Source organism: Callospermophilus lateralis, chromosome 14 (assembly GCF_048772815.1).
Source record: "Callospermophilus lateralis isolate mCalLat2 chromosome 14, mCalLat2.hap1, whole genome shotgun sequence".
NCBI lineage: Eukaryota > Metazoa > Chordata > Mammalia > Rodentia > Sciuridae > Callospermophilus > Callospermophilus lateralis.
In genome coordinates this window covers 98,909,065-98,933,663 of record NC_135318.1, presented here as the reverse complement: position 1 = coordinate 98,933,663, position 24,599 = coordinate 98,909,065, and the positions used below count along the sequence as shown (strand labels likewise).

General features: G+C 48.8%; 2 protein-coding genes across 2 annotated transcripts in view; both read right to left on the bottom strand.

The window, feature by feature from the left end:
• The window catches only part of Npas2 (neuronal PAS domain protein 2), a 153,077-nt gene that overhangs the window by 24,875 nt on the left and 103,603 nt on the right, over positions 1-24,599 (bottom strand). Inside the window, exons 6-11 of the mRNA XM_077105179.1 lie at positions 15,375-15,495; positions 14,212-14,325; positions 5,238-5,356; positions 4,423-4,505; positions 3,612-3,718; positions 1,006-1,153 (exon numbers count right to left, since the gene is read on the bottom strand). Of these exons, the coding sequence (XP_076961294.1) occupies positions 1,006-1,153; positions 3,612-3,718; positions 4,423-4,505; positions 5,238-5,356; positions 14,212-14,325; positions 15,375-15,495 (692 nt within the window). The remainder of the gene's footprint in view (positions 1-1,005; positions 1,154-3,611; positions 3,719-4,422; positions 4,506-5,237; positions 5,357-14,211; positions 14,326-15,374; positions 15,496-24,599) is intronic.
• Positions 1-24,599, bottom strand: part of Rpl31 (ribosomal protein L31) — a 157,096-nt gene that overhangs the window by 34,322 nt on the left and 98,175 nt on the right. The window lies entirely within an intron of this gene.

Sequence of the window (24,599 nt, the reverse complement as noted above, 5' to 3'; positions counted from 1 at the left end):
GGAATTGGTTCCAAGACCACCTGTGCATACTAGAATCCACAGACCTTCTAGTACCTTCTATAACATGACATAACGTGCATAACAACTTACACGTAGCCTCCAGCTGTGTTTTAAAGCATCTCTGGGTTACTGGCACTTTCTAATGCAATGCAAACACTAGGTATACAGTTGGCATACTGTCATGATTAGGGACTGTTGAGAAGAAGAGGACAAGTCTACATTTCAGTACGGATTGATTATTTTTGGAAGAGTTTCAATCTGTGGTTGGTTGAATCTATGGACATAGGGTCTTTCTTTCTTTCTTTTTTTTTCTCAAAAGCTTCTTTTCTACACCGGTTTAAAACTGATTTATGTTCCTAACATTTCTGGAGTGGCGTGGTGGGAAGGAGACTTCCCTCGTCCAACCCTGGGAGTCAGGACCCCACCCAGGATGCATCTGCAACAAGGTGGGGGAGGGGGGTTGTCTTTTTTGGTGCCCTGGGTTGGGGGCTCCCTGAGGTCACCAGACACCCGCAGGGGACCTTCTCCCAAAGTCAGCCTGGCTGCCGTCTGAACACTGCCTCGGTTGCCAGCAGGGGGTTTCTAGAACATTAAAAGTAAAGGGAGTATGTGTTTGAGTTATTTAGAGGCAACGTCTTAATTTTCTTCTCAAATCAGCGACACGGGAAGGCTGGGGGATGGAGAGAGACGAGGGGAAAATATGTAAGTAGGTCAGTGAAGCAGGAACTTACTAAGTAATATCCTGGCAGCCTAAGAGAGTTCATGAGGCCTGCACGGGGGCCTGGAGGAAACTCAGAAGTCTTAGTCGTGGGAGGTGAGAGCGGCGAGGCTACCTGGGAGGTGCTAAGCTCTGGGACTTGTCCTGTTCACTGCAAGTGACAGCCACCTTGACCCTCAGACACAGGGAGTCCCTGAGGGGCTGCTGATCTGCACCAGTCATCACGGACCCCGGGCACCCTTCCCAGGCACTGCAGGGACAAGCCCAGACCCGCCACCGCGTAGTACCTGACCACCGAGTGTGTGCACACGATGAATTCGGGTTTCGAGTTCCACTGGTGGTAGGTGATGTAGTAGTGGGTCTGCAGCCAAATCCACTGCTGACCTTTGGTCAGAAACCGGTAGCAGCACGATTTCCCTTTGCCAAACTGCATCACTGGGAGGGGAAAACGGATTCTGCATGTAACACACATTAACGTGAAAGCAATCTTCCCCCCAGGAGTTACAACGAAAATCCACATTACAAAAGACTGTACTCAGCACTGCCTATTTCCCTGGCTGCACCGTACAATAAGTGACTCTCAGGACAATGGTAGACTCTGATACTATTTTTTTCCCCCGGGGTGCCTGGATCATACCCAGGGCCTTGCACATGCTGGGCAAGGGTTCTACCACTGGGTCACACCTCCTGCTAACTCTCAGGCAATCTTAAATAATAGAAGAGTGATCCATGTACTTTTTCCAGATGCTCAAAAGCTTAAGAGAGGTTTTCAAATAAGGGCAGAGGTGGACAGATTGTTAAACTGGAAGTTTAATTAAAATGAGGCCCTGGTTTTCTTGGGGCTCATCTTCCCGTTGCAGGTGGAGCTGGTTTTGGAGCTGCGGGAGCCGAGCGGAGGAGGGAGCATCCAGACCCTGAGAGCCCTGGACCCAAACTAGACCTGACGGTCAGCAACTGCTGGATGGATTCTGTGGCTGCCAGACAGCAGTTCAGACTGAGTCTACACAGTTCTAGAATAAAGAGGGTCTGGTATGGGTGTCTCCACCCCAGGCCGTCCCCTGCAGCCACAGAGATGCCTGGAGCCCCTTATGGTCCCGTTTGTGGGAGGTCCCTTTGGGAGTGTCCAAAACACAATGGATGCTGGTGGTTTATAATCTGTGCCAGGTAGAAGAAAGGGATGCGGATCAGAGGAAGAAGAACAATTTCGGTTTTACTGCCACGGGGCCTGGAATTTAGCATCTCTTCATACAAACGGTTAAGAAAATCTTACCTCGGAAACTAAAGCTACAGAGGAAGCCAAAGCCAGCAGGGGGGGCACATGGGCTCCACAGAGAAGGAACCTCTTGCTCAGGCCAGGTAGGTTACTCTTCCCTTGGCTTTTCTCCATTAGGAGAGCCAGAGGCAGTCAGAGGTTTAAAGCAGCTCTGCTTCTCAAATTTGAATGCTTGCACAAATTATTTGGAGAGCTTGTGAAAGTGGAGATTGTGACTCTTCAGGCCGGGTGGCAGGAGGCTGAGACACTACAGATCTAGCACACATTACCCATGTAGCTCATCCTGGGACCACACTTTGAGGAGCATGGGTTAAATTTTTAAAGATGAGAGGACAGGCTCAGTGGTGCGTGTCTGTAATCCCAATGGCTTGGGAGGCTGAGACAGGAGGATGGTGAGTTCAAAGCCAGCCTCAGCCACAGCGAGGTGCTAAGCAACTCAGTGAGACCCTGTCTCTAAATAAAATACAAAATAGGGGCTGGGGATGTGGCTCAGTGGTCGAGTGCCCCTGAGTTCAATCCCCAGAACCAAAAAAAAAAAAAAGATTAAAAATGAGCCTTAAATAATAATTCCTTCTCCCCCTTCTCCTCTTCTTAAAAGTGGCTGAGGCTGGTTTCAAGCTTGAGATCCTCTTGCATTATCCACCTTAGTCACTGGGATTATAGGTGTGCACCACCACACCTGGCTGGAATGTTTAATTCTCTTTTCTTTTTTAATATTTATTTTTCAGTTGTAGTTGGACACAGTACCTTTATTTTATTTATTTATTTTTATGTGGTGCTGAGGATCGAACCCAGGGCCTCGCATGTGCTAGGCGAGCGCTCTACTGCTGAGCCACAACCCCAGTCCCCGAGTGTTTAATTCTTGATTCCTCTTTTGAAGTGAGAACTGATCAAGCTTGTGAGTCTAGCTCTCCCACCTCAAGAGCTTTACCCCACACAGTGTGCTGGGGTGCCAGTGTATTCCCATCTTCCATGACAGAGAGCCATCCCTGGACCTCCTCTAGCTGCAGCGGGGGTGGGGGGTGGTCCCCCTGAGCCTCCAGTGCCCTGTGCACATCCCCTTCTATGCAACACTCACAATCTACAATGTCACCCGTTCCTGGCTTTCCCAGCAGACCTCACCCTGCAGAAGATGCTGAAATGTGCATTAGCATCTCTTAATGCAAATGGTTAAGAGAGCTCTTACCTAGAAAACTCAAGTCACCCCAGGAGATGCTGGCTTAGGGTGATATCTGAAGAGGACAGGTCAGCATCGCCAGAAGTTGGAGACCAATACCACTAACTGCCGACTAAAGACTAATCCATCTAGGTGGATTCTGACACTTATTGCTAACTTACAAATAAATTCTGCCATTTTCTTAATTTCACGGTTTGGATGAAAGAGCATGCCTACCTGAATGGTGCTGGGAAGGGCTGGGGATTGGGGCAAAGTCAATTCCGAGTTAAAACAGGACATCACCGTCGACAAGGACTTCCTCCATACCCTTAGCTCACTGCAGAGGAAACCGAGTCCCTGGCTTCCAAGAAGCCAAGTGACAAGCAGACTACAGAGCCCTGCTGTCCAGTCACCAAGGATCAAGTATGACGCTCCTGTGGTCAGTCTGGGCGAGGGGTACTCACAGTGTTGGTGGCACCTGGCCAGGAGCTCCAGGTCGTCGATGTGGTAGTAGTCATAGCCTGAGGTGCCCAGCACTTCAAAGGGCAGGTATCCTATGATGGGAGGGGCTCTGCAGGAGGGCACAGGGAATTCCCCATCAGAAGGACACCACACCGGCCATGCCAGTCACGCAGGGTACGGCCTGCCTATGGCCATGCCAGTCAACACCAGCCATTCAACACGCAGGGTACGGTTTGCACATTTAGTAGCCACAGGGGCCTCGTAGGGAAAAAAATAGCATTGCACTGGTCAGCACCAGTTTTGCAAAGTTATTTCGGTATTGAGACACTCCATTTCCTTGGCATCCTCTGGCCCAAATAATCATTAAATGTATCAGCTATTGACTAATTAAAAACAGTTATAGATGGGGCCAGCTCCATTGTATAATGAAAAACGAAAGGGCAGGGAAGCGAGATTTCTTGTTCTGAAAAGGTGAATAATGTTACAAAGGAAAGAAGAAAAATTGGACTCAAGGATCAAAGGGGTGTTGGAAGTGATCAGAGGAGAGGGTTCATCGTACATCTGCTTGTCTTTCTGGAAGCAGGAAGCGGGTCATCTCACAGATGCCCCAGGGTTGAGGCTTCAACCTCTGCATGAAGGGGAGGCAGGTACAGAAGGGGAAGCCCTTCCCTTGGCTGGGAACCACGTTTCCCTGTAGCCAGCGAGTCTTTCTTCAAAGGATCAGGCTGGACTTCTCTCTCCCAAGGAGAACTTGGCTCATGTGAACGCCAGTTTAAAAGGAGCCAATCCAAATACGTTTCCCTCTTCACAAACCTGTGATCCAGAAATAAAAATTTCCATTCCAAGCTATGCCTTGAAGTGAATTCCTCCAAAGGTTCATCAACTATGCACATTTCCTGTATTGGAAGAGGGGTGGGGGGGAAGAAAAGAAGAAGAATGTTGCTGGGGTGCCAGATGCTCACCCTAGGTTTGCTGCAAAGAAATGCATGATGGGTAACAGAAGTTCAGATCCTCACCAGCCAGCCTCCAAGTCGGGTTGGACTGAAACTCGTCATCTGTAGCTAATTTCGGTATTAGCTGATACTAAATTTATTTCACAAGCTGGGGAAAAATACCTAGGAGCCAAAATGTCACACCACTCCCTTCCTATTATCTGGAAGTGTGGTAAACATGTGGGAAATGGCTTTGCATCTGAATTTGAATTACTAATTTAGCTCAACATTCGTTCCAGAGAGTGCTACCAATCTTTGATGAGAGAATCCAGAAAAACCCTCAATTTTGTGACTCTCCCTTGCCTGCCCTGGGCGGGTGTTCACGGTGACCAGGAAGGTGGGGAGGTGGGCGGGGCCATCGGGCAGCATCTCTGTGGGCTGAATGGCAAGTGACGCTGCCTTCAAAGGACATACCTGGCAGGAACCCCAGGGAGGGCCCGGGACAGGGCTAGGGTGGCAGGGGCGGAGGCTAGGCGTTCTAAACTTGTAGATGTTTCAAAGCAGCATCTACAAATTTAGAAGGTGGTGACTCCATGGCGATTTGATTCTCTCCCGTAGAGATAATGAATGAGATATAACCAGACGCCACTCGATGGAAGCCGTTTCCACACGGTGACCTCCATGCAGGGCACTTGCCTTTAAGAACTGCGGTGTTGCCAGGCGGACAGTGGCGATGAAGCAGACCTCCTTCCCCAGTGACACGCGGCAAGGTCTTGACAGGGCGTTGTCAAAGCCGTTACAGGAGGGGCTAGGCACTGCGCAGGGGGTGGGGAGCGGGGAAACACAGTTAGTCTTGTCTGGTGACAGCTGTCAAATCCCACCTGGCACTTACCATAAACTTAGAGTCGCTTCCTGGGGCTGTGTGTGTGTGTGTGGCTTCACACATCTCATCCACACAAAATCCTAACGAGGTAGGTACTCCTGTTATCCCCATGGCACAGATGAGGAAACCGAGGCACTTGCTCAAAGCCAAACAGCTTACTAGAAGCAGCTGGGAGTGAGTCCTGCTGGTAACCACTGCCCCCCCCCCCACCACCTACTGCCCTATAACCCTGCACTTTTTGCGATGGGAAAGACCTTCAGCGACACGAGAGACAGCTTCATTCTGCAGCAAGGGTCTGGCTGCTCCCCCTGGCTGCTGTGTGAAGGGTGAGATCATAGTCAGAGGATGTTCCTGATACAGATGGTCCTGGGGAGATTAATGGTGTCTTGGATGCACAGACACCCCTTCCCTGTCCTGGCACTGGCCATTCAAGAGCTTCTGCCCTCAAACTCATACTTGGCTTATCTTTTTAAATTGCTTATTTCAGGTACTTTGTTATAGTAACGGAAACCTGCCTAATACACAGGGTCATCCCAGACGTACACGCACAGTGCCCATGACAAACTTCTAATTCTGTAGCATTGTTCAGGCCCACAAAATCTGCTCCCATGTGTCTTGTGATTTATTCTCACAAGTTTGGAAAAGTATTACTGCCCTCATTTTAGAAACTGAGGCCCAGAAAGGGTCTATTAATTAATGAAGGTCACTTCCACAGTGGAAAGAATGAAGCAGGGACACCACCCCCGTCTCCAGACTCCAAGTCTGGGGTCTCCCAGGAAAGAGAGGGGATGCTTCTAGGCTCATGTCCACTGTAGTCCTGGAACTGCGTGCCCAGGGTCCCCTGGGAGACACCACTTAGCATCCCTGGGATCCTCCAACTCCCACTCTCAGGGGGACTGTGGAAAACTGATGGGTCTTTGGGCCAGAAAGATTTTCTGTCTTTAGGTGGAGTTTGCTGGTTGGGGACAAGATCCTTGTTAAATATGAGAAAGGCCGACTCTACTGCTAACACAAAATAAATTCATTTTATCAAAACATTTTCTCTGAATTCATTCACATCAATACTAATAAATGTTTCCAAACAGGAATATAAAGTGGGAAAAATAAAAAATAGTGGCCTCTCGTGAGTTTACATCTGTCACTGGTTGGCTTAGCCTGGTGCGGATTCATTTCTGGGCAAGCCAAGAAATTTATCCAGGGGAATGGAAACAATTCCACATAAAGGAAGGGTTCGCCGATGTGAACATCTGTGCAATGAAAGAGAGACATCTAAAAATTTCCCAGATGTGAAATACTCTCCGCTTGGATCTCAGAGACATCACCCAGCCAGATAATGACCTCATAAAATTCTCCCGACTCTTTCAGAATATCAAGGCCTTCCAAGCCAGCTTCCGAGGACTTCCCAGGAATTTAAGAGGATGATGCCTCCTTCATCTGTGGCTCCAAGATGCATCCTGATGGGCCCATCTTTGGTCCATTATCCAAGGGCTCTGTCAGTAAGGGTTTTCCTTCACGGATTTGCTTTGAAGAGGAGAGAAGGACAGAAAAAGATCTTGGAACAGAAACGTGGGCCCAAGACCTGCTGCATCCTGTTCCATCTTCAGGGGGGCCCAGACTCAGGCCACGGTCATGCAGTGGACACTGTGCAGAGCTACAGTGGACCCGGCTGCCGCTCATGTGGTTTATCTGCTCGTTCATGACTTCAAAGGCTTTCAGGAGAAAAATGCACTCCTAAAAGGGAAGTTCCGTTATTGCTTGTGGCCTGCGCTTGATCATCTAGATATTTTACAGATGGGACCAGAACTGGGCCACTTTATTTTTTTCCCAAACAAGTGTTTTCCCCATCCCGAATCGTAAGTGTCCCAGGGCTTGATTCAGGGTGATATTAAATCAAGGATGAATGTTCTAACAGAGGCCAAGGGAAAAACCTTGGGGGAAAACCAAGGGGGAGGAAGCTACTCTAAACATGTCACCAGTTGAGTTTAAAATGACTTTTTACTCCCAGCATGAGCCCTCCTGCAGGTTCCAGAGTCAACAGAGGAGCCCGCTGCTCCCTGGGACTTCACAGTCATATTTAGCACTTGGGATAACTCTCTGGCACTTTCTATCCCAAGGTGGTTTAAAGCCATTAATTAAGAATTCAATTAGTTGTTCAATTTAAGTAATAGAAAAACTATCTCTAATTACAACTGGCTTTTCCCAAGCCTCTCCGAAGGATCAACCACTAAATATAGGTGCAGCCCCGCTTTCTCAGATCTCTGGCCACTCATGATAGAAAAGTGATTCTTTCTTGCTATTTTCTTCCCTCTAGAGTCATCTTACTCAAACTGATCTTACTTTTGCCCCCAAAGCTAAATAGATAGCTTCCCCCAAGGTAGAGCTGATCTTGCTCTCTTCTCCAGTCTGAGCAGGCGTCTTGCATACAGCGGGTGCTCAATGTGTGCTCATTGGGTGAGACTTTCACCAGAGGACTTTCCATCTTGCATTCAGCTGAGGAAGACACCTTTGGATCCTTGCCAGTACTTCGTGCATGGACCTTGGGATCCAAAAGATGGCTCCTCCCATAGCATGAGCTGGGGCTTCGGAGGGTGCCTGCAGAGCACTGGTTCTGAGCTCCCCTGGCCCTCAGGCTAGCTCACTGCCCTATTGAGGCACATACACTGGTCAGAAGGGGGCTTGGACAGGACAGCTGCTGGGAATCACACACAGTAATCACCACTCTGGTGGAAAATCCCCAAGTGCCTCCTGTGATCCTGCTGGGAGGGACCCCCATGTGCTGATTTGAGGTCTTCGTGTTAAGATGATCCACAGATGAGCCAGTCTGGAACCATTCATGATGGCCTCCAATTTCAGACACCTTGGAAGAGTTTTGCTGTAGGTTGATGCCCTGGAGAGTCCAAAAATAAGAGTCCCAGGTTCTCCAGAGACTCAGAATGACTAATGTCTGTTTCGTTTGGATGCACCCTAGGTTGGGTTCCAAGTCTGTCCCGTGACAAAGGTGAGCTCCCAAGTTCGTCCTGATATCTGCAGAGGCAGGGAGACTGTAGGTATTAAGATATCTTTTTTTTTTTTTCCAAACGAATTTAGGAAAGAGTGAGGAGGAAGCGGAGATGATGATCGTGAACATTTGTTAACAGCAAAGGAATACAAAGAAATGGACAAAGACGGTTGTCCCCGATCCACGGAGTTACGGGGTCAGTCCTCAGAACGACCTGGTATTGTCTCCAGGGATGGCCTGCTTAGAACAAAATAGTTGCAATGGCTAGAGGAAAACCCAGTAGTTCACAGGGGAAGGGACAGAGAGCTTTCTCAGTACTTCTGGGAACTAATATCAAACAAAGCTGGTCGGTCCCTGGGAAGACCTGCAGTAATCAATGGATTTTGCTCAAGGAAGAAAAAAAAAAAAAGTTCCTAAATCCCAAACTGTGCTAAACACATTTTGGACTATCGTTTTGGACTTTTGGAAGGAAAATCACTCTCTGCAAGGAAAATCACTCTCTGCACATTCATGAGAAATCATCTCCCACTAACGAAGTGCTAATTTCAGACTCTCCATTTTTCTCTCTGCAGGTGTTTTGCTCAATGTCCTCTGAAGAGCCAGGTATGGGGGTCCTCAGGGGGCAGCAGCAGAATCGCCCTGCCCACTTCTTGTCCCGGGCACTGCCTTCCTTGCCGGGTAATGCTCGGCTCGACTTTCCTTTCTGCCCGTTCTGTTGAGAGCAAGAGGAATGTGAGAGAAGATGAGATCCATACCTAGGAGCTGGAGGTCTCCAATTTGCAGGGTTAAAAAAAAAATTTAAAGGGAGACTGTATGTCTTAACTAATTCCTCTTTTCCCTGGTGTTCATGAACTCAAATGAGTATTTTTAGGGGCCTGAGATTTAGAATGTCATTTCTAGGATTCCCACTAGATGGTTGGGAATTTGTGTGGCCAGGAAAGTGGGCTTCCTAACAGGCCCTCATTCCTGTCGTCCAAATGGATAGCTTGTCACATCTTTGTCACATGATGAGACGACTTGCACTCACAGACTAAGGCAAGCAGAAAGATGTGGCGGATAAACGTGCGGCCATTCCCCGTTGCTCCATTTTTAACATGGACCTTCTATGTCCCCGCGGGATGAGGCTCTTGGGCGACAGTTTGTTCTCTATCAGGATCTCATCTCCTCGGCTGCTGAATGTGGCAGCGATGACCACTGCTGGGGAAGGACACGAGGCTGCTGTGCTGGGTGGAGGGAACACTCTGCTTCCCTCTCTGAGGCACGTGTGATGGACAGGTCCACACTCCATCCCTGAAGCTGTCCAAGCTCCCAGTCTCTATTCCCAGGGAGACCTGGTGTGCATGCCCCTCCATCCCTTAGATGAGACATCTCCATTAGTTCAGTTCAGGGGGAAGAACAAAATGCAAAAACAACCCTCTCCAGGCCATAAAACGAGGCAGCCTCCGGAAACTTCAGGGAACACATGGACCCGTGTGTTCTCAGCTGAAACGTCCCCACTTGCGCCATCTTTCCAATCTGGCGGTGTGGTTAGAGGCGAGTAGGTGAAATGAGGGCAGGGAAACTTTTATCCTCTGGTGTGCGGTTTCTGGAAAGCCCAGAGTGGAATGTTTGCTGAGGGTGACCTATTTGGAACCACACCAGCGATTTTTGAAACACTGCGTTCTGGATTTCAGTCAGACGCACATTTAAATCCAAGTCCGGGGGAGGAGCCAGGGTGCAGAGAAAGGCTGGCCTCCCTCCTGGCGTGAAGTCATCTTTCAGGAACTGGAACCTGCTTCTTGGGACCCCGTAAAGCAAAGACTGTCTTTGTAGATCACCCGCTGGTTCCTTGCCATGCAGAGCAACAGGCAGGGACGTGGCGCTGGGCGTGTGGGGTTGTGGAGGGCCCAGCGGGCTCCATATTTAATTGGAAAGTAAAAAGATACGAGGGTGTATTTATCCAAAAGCATTTCCCTCTCTCCCTCCCCTCCCCCCCCAAAAAAAAGAAAAAAAAATCTGTTACAGAACAAACATAATCCAAGGAAAGACTTCTTGTTTCAAAGGCTGCTGGGACCGGGGGCCCACCCGTCTGCCACCTGTCACCCAGGGTCAGCCTCAGCCTTTGGCCAGGAGAAGACAGAACACGGGGCCACTCAGCCCATCCCTGAGCTTTGGCTCAGGTGAACACGTCTGAGGAAGATGACTTCCTTTCCCATTTCCTGGTGCGTATGTCTTCCCACTTGTTAGCCATCTAGATGAAAGAAGTGAGGTCGGCCCTCGCTCTCCTCCCCCTGGACACTGGGGGCAAATGACCCAGTCCTGAGGGGTGACTGCCGTGGGCAAATAGCAGAGCGGGGGAGAATTCCATCTTGCTCCAGCGTCTGGGCCACAGTTGCCGTGCCAAAGGCAGCTGGGAGAGGGCAGGGGCCAATGGGCACCAGCCTCCCCACCGCCCGTGAGTCTGGAAACTCCCGACTGGAGAGGGTGGGCTCATTAGCAAGGGCAGAGGGGCTTTAGCCGCTCCCTCCCCCAGCACCTACTGACAGCTCATGGCCACTGGGTCCCAAGCCCAGGCCTGCAGGAGGAGACGTTGAGGGAGCCCGCAGAGGGGCCTCTTCTCCACAGAGCTGAGGGTCACAAAAGCCAACTCAGTCCGGCCCTCTCTCTTCCCTGCTCTGGGGCCTGCACACTGCTTTATTCTTTATTTGTATTTTAATTGTATTACAATTCTGGACACAGAATTGTACGTATTAATGAGAAGCCAAGTCACGTTCCACCCATGTCCAGCGTGTCCAGGGCTCAAGTCAGGGAACATCTGTATCTGTATCGCAAACACGTATCATTTCCTAGAGGTGAGAACATTCTCCATCCTTTCTCCTAGTGTTTTGAACAATGGCCACCCTCCTGTGCAGCAGCACACCACAGGTGATCTCTCTGAACCGCAACCAGCGCTCCCTGGTCCACTTCGGGCCCTTTGCCTGAGGGCCTGCGAGCTCCCTATTTACGCTCGGGCACTCTGGTTTGCACAACAGGCTCCGGAGGGACACTGCATTCTTGGTTTTGAATTTTCTGCTTTCAATGCGGTTCTTGCCATAGCAGTAACAGTAAGAAAAAAAAAAAAGTCGCACATCATTTCTACACGTTCTTCCAGGCAAACAAACACTGTCTCAACTTGAAGTGAAAATAAAGCCTTGCTAGTTTAAAAAAAGCCCAGGTATTCAGAATGCAGCTATTTCCTTGAAATCCTCTAAGAGGTGATAAATGACAGGGTGCGTCAAAGTGATAGCTGGCAGTGTCTTCATAAGAGGTGTGGAAATGTAAATTCACAAAGGATACAACTGCTCCTCACCAGCCAATCACCGACTGGTTCTTTAAATAATCAGGTGTGTGCCCTGTTGTCATGGGGACACGTGGGAATAGCATCCCAGAATTCCCAGGTTCAGCACTCTGAGAGGTGTGGTGTCTTTCCCCTCTGTGCACCTGGTTGCTTAGGATGTACTGCTATTCTGGCTAGAGTACGTGCAGTTTTTAAAAGAAAATTGTGGCAAAATGCACATAACATACAATTAATATTATTATTATTATTTTTGGTGGTGGGGACTGAACCCAGGCCCTTAAGCACGGTAAGTCTGCACTCCTGACCACCATCCTGTTTTTAAGTGTACGCATGTGATTGGTGCACTTCTCTTAACATAATATCAAGGTTAATTCACGTTTGTGGCACGAGTCAGAACTTCTTCATTTTTAAGGCTGAATAATATTCCATTGTAAGGATATACCACAGTTTCTTTACCCATCCATCCACTGATGGACACTGGGCTACTTCTACCTTCTGGCTATCGCATATAGACATACATGAACGTAGGTGCACCAATATCTCTTCAAGTCCCTACTGTCGCTTCTTCGGGGTATACTCCCAGATGTGGAATTGCTGGGTCAGGTGGTTGCTCTGAGTTTAATGTTATGTTCAATGTTTGTATGTTTAATGTTTTGAGGAACCAGCCTGCACATTTGAAGTCAAGTCCAAACCACCACTACATTAATTCCACAATAAAGTTGTCTGAAAGCCTTGCCATTGAACTCTACAGAGAATGGCACTTGGTGTCACACTAGTCCAAGTGCACGCCACGAATCCTGGAGCCCAAGTCCCCAGTCCTTCGGGTTGCACATTCCTGGGTCTCAGATCCACTTTAAGGTAATGGCTGAGAATCTGCATTTTAACTAGTTGTCTTATCCAAAGACCCACTGCACTGGCCGGGCGGATGCTGGGTTTTCTCTATGGTGTCTCTTAAGCTGGGTTCTTTAACTGGGCAGCCCAGAAAACCACCCAGCAAGACACCATTGACTTCTTTGTGTGGCTTTTTAAAACACTCATTGCATGAAGTTTGGGCAGACCTTGCAGATGAATCGGATTAGACATGGTCAGGCCTTGGCTTTGCTCAGGTTTAGGGAGCCCCCTTTGGAAAGCAGACACCAACCGTCACTCCAACTGCTTGAGTCCCTGAAGCCTTGGATAGGTAGGTTCCCAGGGGGTCCTCCAAGTCAGCCAGGGAGCCCACTGTCCAGGCAAAACCCTGGACACTGTGCCTGAACATCCCTCTAGCAGGATCATAATGTTCAGCATCTAGCTGAAGACTTTTTATAAAACGTATGTATTCATGCAAACAATATGCCACAAAGGATCATTCGAAGTTGGAGGAAAAGAATTTCCTGGTTAGCCCCAGCGTTAGTTAGGACTCAGTACTATCACCCTGGTTGGCGCTAATGGGACCTGGGGCTGATTTGGCTGGAGTAACAGACCTACATGGGTTCGTAGTCAGACAACAGTAATTAAACCAGCAGCAGTCAGCGCTGTCCTCATCTCTGCCCTGGGTCCCTGGCTGCCCTCCCTCTCTGTTCTGCAGCTCATCATTCTGTCTTTGTTTTTCTTTGGTATTTTTTCTCCTTCTGCATGTCTCTCTTTCCCTCCTTCCTTGTCCACACTTTCTCCGGTCTTTGCTGATTAATGTGATATCAGCGCTCTCAAAGTTCTTTGTTTTGTGTTGCTTTTGGAGGAGCACAGCAAACAAGATGCAGGCCTTTCTATGATCTGTCCATAATGAGACTGGGTTGCTGAATGACTGGCACCAGACCTGTATTTCCATGTTGCATGGGTCAAAAAGTAAAAATGAGCGTTAAGTCTGGTTCCGGGTTCACATCCTGCAGCCAGAGTTTGGACAGTTCCTTATCCTAGGAGTTTCAGAAAATATGACTTCAGAGATGGCTTATCCTCCTTGATAATTGACCCAACGTGGATTGCTGGCTCATGGTCAGATAGCCCCTTTACTGTGCATTTGGGCCACAGCGAGCGCAAGACCCATGGACCAGATCTATTAAAGTATGCGCTCCGCAGGGCTTAAGGGAATGCAGAAAGCAAGGATCCTGATCTCCATGTCACAGTGAAGTCCTATTCTGGGGATTCTGTAGGCTGCTCTTTATTAACTGTAAGTTGTTTCTCACAGGGCAGAATTATTTCATCAGCTTGAAAAAATAAAGAAGCGAATTGCATGCCATCGAAGGGGACATTGTGCACCGGCACAAACAGGTGTGGGAGTGTGTTCTGGAAAGGGAGAGAGCGCTGATGAGCCACAGAAAATGCATCTTGGGAACAGAAAAATCGAAATGCAAATTTGAAAGAAAAAAAAAAAAAAAAGCACACATTTTCCCCTCTCCCTCCCCTAGCGATTCTTAGGATTCTTAGGCGGTGGCTCATGTGCACGTTTGCATGATAAAAGACACTGTGGGCAATTATGGGGACAATTAAAGCTTACCATTGTTGTAAGATCGAAAATTTCCTACAAATTTTATGTATTCATAAGTTGGAAATTCCTTTGGGTCCAAGCTGCCTCTGAGAAGATGGCAATAAAACTCTAAATCGTTGTCAGCTGGGCCGTTCGGGGAAGAAAAGAGAAAGGAAGAGGCACATTACACAGATTCTAGACTAAACAAGTGGCGTGTTTGTGAGAACTCTTAGGGGACTTGGTCCACGCAGGGCCAGCCCATTTCTGTCCTCGCCACTAACTTCAGAAGGTGGCTTTCTAACCTTGGCAGCACAGGGTTCTCTTACCATTGTTCAGAGATACTTCTCCTTCTCTTCTTGGGCCCAATTAGTCTTAATTTGCTTGCAAATGTCTGTGGTCGGTCGTGTGGGCATTGATTAGTTCCGGTTGTTTTCAGACGGTATATTAAAATCAAGCTGCTCATCTAAGAGCCGCTCTCTTTAATTTAATCTTTTTTTTTTTTTTTGCTTTGCTTTGAAGTCAAATCAGATGTACGACAGGACAAATTATTCATGGAAAATGGACTGAGGCTCGAACAAATGCGAGCATCTTCGCTACTGTGTATATTTCACATGCTTCATTAAGTGACATGAGGTTCCCAGGCACCGAGGCCGGGCTTCTAGCCACGTTGCCAAGTATTTTGGTAAAAACTTTAAAATTCCATCGAAATGCAAATGGGTATAAATAACCAGATGACAGCCTTGGGAAGGCAGACTTTCAGTTTTTGACCTAACTCGTCAATTACCAGTTGGTTATTTGGTATTATACAAATTTAGCATTCTAGTGTTTCCCTAAATAAGAAGATTATTCACAGATTTTTTTTTTTTTTGCATTGTTTATTACCGAAAGACTCTCATGTAAAAAAAAAAAAAAAATCTGGTCATACATGCAAAAACAAGTTGTTATTCTTAAGGTCTGTGCCTTCAAATTTTCCACATAAAAGCTAAATGTCTTACAGATTTCCGACTCCGGTTTTAGCTTTAAACTTAAAAATATACCTCAAAGGATCTGGAAAACGTTCTGAGTCATGAGGAAAATTATTCTTAAAATTAGCCCTCCCTTCTTAATTCGTTCTAACCTCCTTTCCAAAGTCAAATTCTTATCTTCAGACCTGGTTAAAAAAAAAAAACAAAACCCAGTAAAGTGAAACTTACATTTTAGGAATTCTGGGGAGGGGGATTCCGTCACAAGCATATGGGAAGAAAGCATTTTATAAACTTCGGAATGTTCTTGTTCTGGAAGGAAATTTAACAAATTCTGATCCATGACATCCGACTGCAAAAGAAAATAAAGAACAGAGGTGCACACTCCAGGGTAGTAAGAGACAAAATCGGGGGCTAAAACTGTGCCTGACTCCTCAGGATCAGATTCTGAAAGGGGAAGTTCAAGGTCTTATTGATTTTTATTTTTATTTTTTGGTACTGGGGACTGAACCCAGGGGCGCTTACCCACAGAGCCACACCCCCAGCCCTTTATGTTTTTTTAAAATTTTGGACAGGGTTTCATTAAGTTGCTTAGGCCCTCACTAAAATGCTGAGGCTGGCCTCAAACTTGTGATCCTTCTCCCTCAGCCTCCCGAGCCACTGGGGTTACAGGTGTGTGCCGCAGCACCTGGCCCAAGATCTGATTTCCTGTGAGCACTCCCCATCCATCACTCTGTAATCCTAAATTGTGACCCAAAAGGTTTTATAGGGTCTGGGGGAAGCGCTTGGAGCTGGAGCACCTGCCTAGCATGTCCAAGGCCCTGGGTTTGATGCACAGTAACATAATTTTTTTTTTTAAACTTAAAAAAATTAAAAGAAAAAAAATAAAAGAACCGTAGTTATCCCTTGGTATCCTCTGGGGATCGTTTTCAGGACCCCTTGTAGCTCCCCGAATCCATAGACATTCAAGTCCCTTCTGCAAGATGTTCTAGTATTCGTGTAGAACCTGCCCACATACTCCTGTAGACTTCAAATCGTCTCTAGATGACTTATATTCCTAATGCCATGTACATGCTCTGTAACTAGTTGCTACGCTGCTGCATTGTTCAGCTAATAATGATAAGAAAAAAATACACATTCGGTGCAGACAGAATTTTCTTTCCAAATATTTTCAATCACGGTTGCCTGATTCATTGGTGCAGGTCCCCGGATACGGAGGAGCCCTGTACTTGCTCGAATGCGAATGTGCTACTGTCCATGGGCTGAGGAAAGACTGAATGTCAAGTCTAACAGATGCACAAAGAGAAGTCCTCCTCAGGCCGCGGCGCCCCATCTGCTTAAAATCAGCCCTCCCTTCTTTATTCCTTCTGACCTCCTTTCCAAAGTCAAATTCTTGTCTTGTCTGTGTCCTGGCTGGGGTGGTGAGGCCACATGGAGCCCAGGGAGAGCCCCGTCACTCATTCAAATGGCCCCAAACAGTACATGGGGTTCCTTTCTTGACCTTTTGGCCAGCAAAAAGCAGCCTGTTTATTTCTTAAAGGTCTGGAACTGAGGGAGTTTCACATTTTCCCCCCGAGTGCCTAGGCACTAGGATCCAACCTAAATATAAGATAGAGTCGAGATACAGCCCCGTCCAATAAAGCCATCTGTGTGAGTCGGGGGTCTGCATCTGTACCACCCCTCACAGGACCTGCTGACCACCTGTCCCCTGAGCACTTGGAAGGTGACTAGTCCAACCAAAGAAATGACACTTTAATTTTATTTAATTGTAATTGAAATTTCATTAGCCACGTGTAGCTAGTGACTAGCCTGCAGGAAAAGACAGGCAAGGGTCCAAAGTGGGGAGAGGGAGGAGGCAGGCCCATCTCTCTGGCTTCCTCAGTTTCCCTCCGTAAACTCACCTACTCCCACAGCATCAAACATCTTTGTACACATTTTTAAATACATTTTTAAATTAAATTTCCAGCCAATCACTTGCTTTAATATATATATATGTATATACATATATACATACATGTATATGCGTGTGTGTGTGTGTATATATATATATATATATACTTTTTAAAATTTATTTATTGGTTCTTTTTAGTGATATGAAACAGTGATATGTAACAATAGGGCCTCACTAAGTTGCTGAGGCTGGCTTTGAACTTGCCATCTTCCTGCCTCAGCCTCCCAGGTCTCTGGGATTACAGGCGTGCGCCACCGCTCTCGGTTTGTACTTGTATTTCAAAGAGATCCCACGTGTGTGATCTGAAGGGAGGGGGCCCAGGAAGCCAGGCCGGAGATGGTTAGAGTGTGCATGGGGACAGACGGGGAAGGGGAGTCCAAGGCAATCCACTCAACCATACTGCCACCGGGATTGGTAAGACTGGTCATTCTGGTAAGGACTCCTAGGTGCTCAGACGCTGTTGGGGGCACTGGGAAGAAACACCACCAAGTCCCTCCCCTCCCGGAGTCAGCATGTTCATGGGTGTGAGGACAGTGGACACAGCTTGGTGGCCGATGGGGGACAGGAGGAGAGAAAGGAAGGACTCAGGATGGCTTAGACGGAGACACCCATTTTTAATCTCTACGAAAAAGACTCTGTGGTCTTGATTGCAGTTCAAGCCATTTTCCTCCAGGTTCTCTTTTAGCTGATGACTGATGTTCATGGATGAGAGTGACCTTTCTTGGACTGCTCCATCTGAAGCCACCTCTCCCAGGGCGGGTGTGGCAGAGAGTGAGGTTGGGGGGCACTGGCCTGGCCGTCCTCATGCTGTGGGGCACCTCGGGCAGCAAGCCTGCCCAGAATAAAGGTGGATGGAGGTGGGGGAGGTGGGGTAATGGGAGGTCGTGAGCATTATAGTCAGTCCCCAGGGCTCAGAGTTGCCCGTGGCTTGTATGTATTTGCTAGCATAGGACCGTTATGCCGTTTCCACATGCCGAGGAGTACTGCCAGGAACAATGACGATTTGCAAATCTAAACCCTAGTGCCGATAGGAGAATACACCACATCTGCAGTTGAACTGTTCCTTGAATGAGCTGAGCTCTGTTGATTAAAATAATAGCAATTACAGAGACGAGGGAGGGAACCTGCCATCTGCTGCCATCTTTGCATCTGAGTCATTATCAGGACTGTCATTTACCTGCATCAGGCCGGAGCTTCTCTCTCCCAACTTGCTAATGGGCCCTAGGCTGCTTTAGGGAGCGCTCGAGCGCCTGGGGATGCGCTCAAACCGCTGCACGACCAAGGAAACCTCTCTCCCTTGGACCAGCGGCACCAGTTCAATGGCTGGCCGGGTGGGCTGCAAGTGGGCCGGGTGGACACTCAGTCCTGTAACATCCCTGAGGGGCCCCAGGGGACAGTTGTGGCTCCAGATGCTCAGTTCAACTGAGATTCCAAGAAGACCGATGGCCAGACAGTATGAGAAGAGCTTTGCCCTTGGTGCATTGGATTAACTAAATACAGCGCTAAATATCAAGAAAGACTATGTTCATCAAAACACCTCAAAGAGGGGAAAGGTAAGCCACAAAGCGAGAGGAGATATTTGCAGCACATGTATCCACCATAAAAGGCCTAAAACTAAGGTTCCCTGTTATGCTCCTCCTTGACCTCCGATGACCTTGGCAGGGCCTAACTGCAACTTTCCGTCCCCACGCTGCCTCAGTGGATAGGGTCCCCCAGCCAAATACCCTCCTTCTCAAGAGGACTGGGCACACTCCTGCTCATTTCCAAGTAACAGGCTTAGTTTCCCGTCGGCCCGTGGAATCACTCAAATAAACCAATCGGATCCTCCAGGCAAACCGGGGTCACCTACTGTCTGTTACTACAAACCTGCCTCCCCCAGCCCCTGCTAGTGCATCTGTCCCAAGTGCAGCCCCTGTGTGGCCCTGAGTGGTGTGCGATGTCCTCCACTGAGTAGGTGTGACTCCACCTGCTGTCTCATCCGCCCAGGGTTGGGTGTTGTGTGTTCAAACATCCCCATTGCCCTGGGATAGGGTGAATAAGAGGCACTTGAAACTGTCCCTCACCGAGGACTACGTCCAGGTCACGGAAAGAGTGCCTGGAAATCGTTAGAAGAGTCCAAAGTCCAAGAGGAAAATGTCAAAACCAAAATACACGCTGCATAAAGATATTTCAGCCAATGACAGGTCACACATGCTATGGCTGTCCCATAAGAATAAGAGGTACCTTTTATCGTACGTTTTCTCCTTTGGTGTGCACAAATACTTACCGTTGTGTCCCAACTGCCTACAGTACCCGCTACAGCCGTGTGGCACACGGGTTTGCAGCTCAGGGGCCACAGAACGTAGCCTGTTGCCTAGGTGTGCGGGAGGTGATATCTAATCAGTGTACCATTCCCGGTGGGCAGGACATTAATTAGTGTAGGACACTGATCTCAATGTTCTCACAAGGACGAGATCACCTAATGCCACCTTCAGCAGAATGTCTCCCTGTCATGAAGGGAGGCATGACTGTACCTGAACAGCCACTTTATAGGAGATGACATCCCCAGGGCCGGTAAACAGGGAAAGACGCAGTCTCACTAGTAATGAGCTAACTACAGCTAATTAAAGCTCCATGGGTCGCCTCATACACTAGATTGATAAAACCTAAAAAGTCCGACAGTACCAAGTCTGGTGACGCAATCACCCGGAGTGGGGTGAAGTAAAGGTGAGGAAACACCTGCACCCCCCCCCCCCACAAGCCAACACACTGAAAGCCAGCAGTTCTACACCTGCTCTGTCCTCAGCACTACGGGGAGATGGCAGAAGCACTGGCCAACCTGGAATGAATGCAGGAACTGTAGCACGTTCCTAAAATGGCACACTGCATTGCAGCCAGAACCAAGGACCCCTGCACCAGACAGGGGAAGAAGGATGAATCTCCTAAACAGGGTGAGCACAAGGAGAAACCACAAGGCTATTTCCCAGGATTCCACTTAAGCTAAAGGCAATACAGGCTGAACATCCCGAATCCAAAAATCCAAATTCTGAAACTTTCTGAGCGCTGACATCATGCCACAAGCAGAAAATTCCATGCCATGAAATCTTGCTTTATGCACAAAATTATTAAAAACGGTGTATCAGGGCTGGGGCTGTAGCTCAGTGGCAGAGAGCTTGCCTAGAATGTGTGAGGCACTAGGTTCAATCCTTAGCACCACATAAAAATACAATAAAGGCATTCTGTCCATCTATAAATACAAAAAATAATTTTAAAAACCAGCATATTAAATTACCTTCAGGCTACGTGTACTATGTGTATATAAAACATAAATGCATTATGTTTAGACTTGGGTCCCAATCCCCAAGATTCCTCATTGTGCAAATATTAAGGTAAGTGCTAATATTCCCAAAAAAATTTTTTAAAAAATCCAAAATCTGATTCCAAGCATTTCCAATATTAGATACTCAACTTCTACTCAATTAAAGCTTAGTGATCAATTCAAAAATTGATGAAGTTACAAAGAAAAACAAGCAAATGATTTTAAAAGTCAGGAAAACAAGCCACGCACAATGGTGCATGCCTGTAATCCCAGGGGCTCCGGAGGCTGAGGCAGGAGGATCACGAGTTCAAAGCCAGCCTCCGCAAAAGTGAGGCCCTAAGCAACTCAGTGAGACCCTGTCTCTAAATAAAATAAAAATACAAAACCAGGCTGGGGAGGTGGCTCAGTGGTCGGGTGGTCCTGAGTTCAATCCCCAGCACCAAACACAAAAACAAAAACAAAACAAAAACAAAATCAGAAAAACAGCTGCTTCTTGGTGGAGGTGGGATGTGATAAAAAGTCGTGGACAGGAGCAAACTGTGGTCTCAGCCCTGTTCCATTTCTCAACCTTGGTGACGTTTACTTGTAGGCTTCTGTTCACTTAGCCATGTATTTAAACATGAGACATATGCTGTATCCACACATCTGTATGAATGATCCATGAAAATCAGAACGCATGATTAAAAAGAAATCTAGTGATCTGACTCATGATCCACTCCAAGCTGCAGCCACACCTGTCGACACCCTGCCAGGCCCAGAAGTCACCTCTGACAGAGTGGCCTGGTCGTGTCTCGGGGCCTTGGTCCTGCTGTGCCTTTCCCAGTATCCTAAACCAGGGGCTCTGCCCTTTCCTGGGGGGGCTCCTCCTTGCTGGGACCCTGCCGAGGGAACAGGTCCCACTTTGTACTCTTGTCCTATGCTTTCTTCTTGCTGAATGGAGCTTTTACCTGGCAAGTCAGTCCTGTGGGGATATATTTTTTTAGTCTGTGGATCTTTCCAGCTTTCTGAATGCTTGGGGAAATTGGGTTATCTATGCCCACGTTATCTGCTGCAACCAGACTGCTCCCCAGTTCTGTCCAAGGCATGTGGCTGGCTCCCCTTGAAGCTCTCCTGAAAGTTTTCCATCCCAGAGGCCACCTTTAGCCCTGGGACATCCCGAAGCACATCTCTTAGCTCACACTTCTGCTCTGATCGCCTGTGTTAGTTCTAGACGTCAAGGAGGCCACCGAACAGTTCTGACTTTCTCATGACATCATTTTATGCTTCACATCTTTCTTTTCTCTGTCGAACTAAAAAAGAAAGTTCTAGGATATTTCTCAGGCATGGAAAAAGTTCTGGTTGCTCTTATTTTTATTTTATTTTTTTGAGACAAGGTCTTTCTTGTTCGGTTGCCCAGGTTGGCCTTGAACTTGCAACCCTCCTGACTTAGCCTCCGAGCAGATGGGATTACTGGGGTGGGCCGCTGCCCCAGATTTTCTGGTTGCTCTTCATTTCTATATCACCAACAGGGGACCATGGGGCAGGATCCCTTGTGGGCCAGCCTGTGCTTGTTGTGACACTGATAGGGATTCTGTCGCTGGGGATGATGGCCTCCTGACCCCTGCTCACCCTGTGTCCCAGCCGGCCATGTCTTCCCTCAGTGGCCACCTCTTCCATGTAGGCTGACCGACCACCTGTGGGGTGCTCACTCCCTCCCTACCTAACCACCCAGCACAACTTGGGAACTTTCAACTTTATTCTGTCCTCTGCAGCGTTCTGAGTAGTGACTGAGCGTCAGGCTCTGGAGCTGAAGTGTCTGAGGTCAAATTGTAGCCCCCCCGTCGTTGGCTGGCTGTGGAGCCTTGGGTAAATTACTCTAGCTCTCTGGCCGCCCACTGTTTCCTCTCGTAGGAACAGGGGCGATGACCAACTTCATGGGGTTATTGAACAGAGGAGTAAGGACAGTGAATATGAAGTGGCCCTCACTCTGTGCTGGGCACTGTTCCAAGTACCCTTTACATATCAGCTGGTGGAAGTGACTCTTCAAGGTGTCTGGTACATAGTAATGGCCTAGATGTCGTGTTAGTGGCTAATGATTGAACAGGTGGAATCTCAACAAAAGTGCAAACCAACCCTGAAGGAAGCCAACCGCCGGTGGCTTTAGAAATGCTCCACGCTCTGTGGATAGTCAAAAGCAGAATTTCTCCATTGCAACCGTATCCTTGACACCAGGCAGCCTCAGGGGCGGGCTGGAGGCCTGGTGTGGGCCCTGGGAAGGCGGAGCCCACAGAGCTCTGACTCCCAGACCAGCCAGCTGCCGGCTAAGAGGACCTGGGATGTGTCCATCCTCCCCAGCCCCTGCCCACCCACTTGCAAAGGACAATCCTGGTAAAGACAGGATCAGGAAAGCTGAACATAAACTGAAGCAAGATGTGGGGGTGCCTATCCGGGGCTCATCTCCATGGGGCAGGGCGAGGCGAGGCGGCCTGGCTGTCTGGGTGGTGGCCTGGGTCTCTATGTAAAGACATTGAGCATTCAGGTGGGTCTGGCATTGACCAGTTAGAGCTGGGGGGTCGTTTCTGACGCTTCTAGAGTTAGGAAATGATTTACAAAGGTGTTCCTAAAATGACCGCATAATTTCAAGTCAGAAGAATTCCCATCTTACTTTCTAAGTCCCCTCTGCCATATATAGCAACTGGGTCATCAGATAATTACAAAAGCATAAAGCAGAGCAGTACAGATCCTGTTCACCCAAACAGCGCTCAGGGCTCTGGGCTCTGGGCTCTCCTTGCTGGGTCAGTAAGCAGGCCACGGCTGGTTGTTTCCGGCCAGGGCCTGTCTCTGTCCCCTCGTTGCCATTCAAAGCAAAAACACAAGATCCCTCCAAAGAGCAGCCCATCTCCCCTTCTCTCCCTGGCCATGCTCAGAGGAACCCACAGAAGCCACACTAAAGGAGGGGGTCACATCTACCTTCATGGCTTCCAGTTCAACCCTCCCCTCCTGGACCGGGGAGGTAGCCTCACCTCAGCCTCTTTGGGGCTCAGAGGGAGTCCCTTCTGGCACCTCTGGGCCTGTCGGTCACCTCCTGACCTCAGGAAATGGGAACAACACAAAGTGAAACCCACAGGGTTAGATTATGGTGTAACCGGACGGCATCTGCCCAGAGAAGTCAAAAATGCCTTTCTGGCGTGACACAGTGACCAAAGGAAAAGTGTGCCTGGCAGCTTTGAAGGGCACGTTGTGTCACTGGCAGAGATGATGGGGCAGCAGCTTCTGATGGACGATGTGGAACCCTGGGCCCTCAGCAGAACCAAAGGGGAGGGAAGCTGCCCACGAAGCAGGGTCATGCTGTTCCCTGGGCAGCTGTGGCGGAGAAGGGGGGACCACGCCCTGTGGAATTCCTCCTGGCCCAGGATCCCTATGTGGGAGCTCAGGGAAAGCTGCGTCCCCCCTCGTCACATAAACTGGCCACTATCCACCCATGCTCAGGGGCGAGGAGAGGTCTGGCCAGGGCTCGTTGGGAGAGGAGAGGAGAGAGGACATTCCACCCGGGTCTGTCGTGTGTGACACTCCTGGTGAGCTGACATTCACAGGGCTCTGCGCAGCCCTCGGGGTGCATTCTCTAGTAACCTGGTAGAGATCTGGGGGTCATTTCATCCTGAGCCACGGGGATACCAGAGAGCCAGCAAGGCTTGTGCAGAGAGGGGGAAGGGAGGGGAAGAGTGGGAGGGACATCTGTCTGTAGTCACCCCCAAGCCTGGCCATCTCTCTACTCACCAAGGCCTTCCTAGACTCAGGTCCAATGACATCTGCCCAGCATGTTTGAACCCCCAGGAGTCATCCTGCTCCCCACCACTATTAAGGGTCACCATGTACTTGCAATCTCAGACATGTCCCCAGCGAGCCCCCAAGCATGTTCCAGTCTGAGCCATCTGTTGCCCATCCCTCCACCAGCTCTCAGTCACCCGGATGACTCTGAGCTCCGCCGACGGCTGTGATTCTCACGTTGGTCTGTTTCTGACCAGGGATAAGAACCTGGAGGGCATCCTCTACCCCAAGCCTGTCCTTGCTGGGATCTTGGTGCTCCCGGGAGACACAAGCCTGCACCTGCCCCTGGGACCTTGAGCTTGGCCTGACTTGGTCCTCCAGCACCTGGGCACTCCCTAACTCTCCAGTATCTCTCCTTCTCATACCCCCAGGCCCCACTGCCCTAGACCCACACCATGTC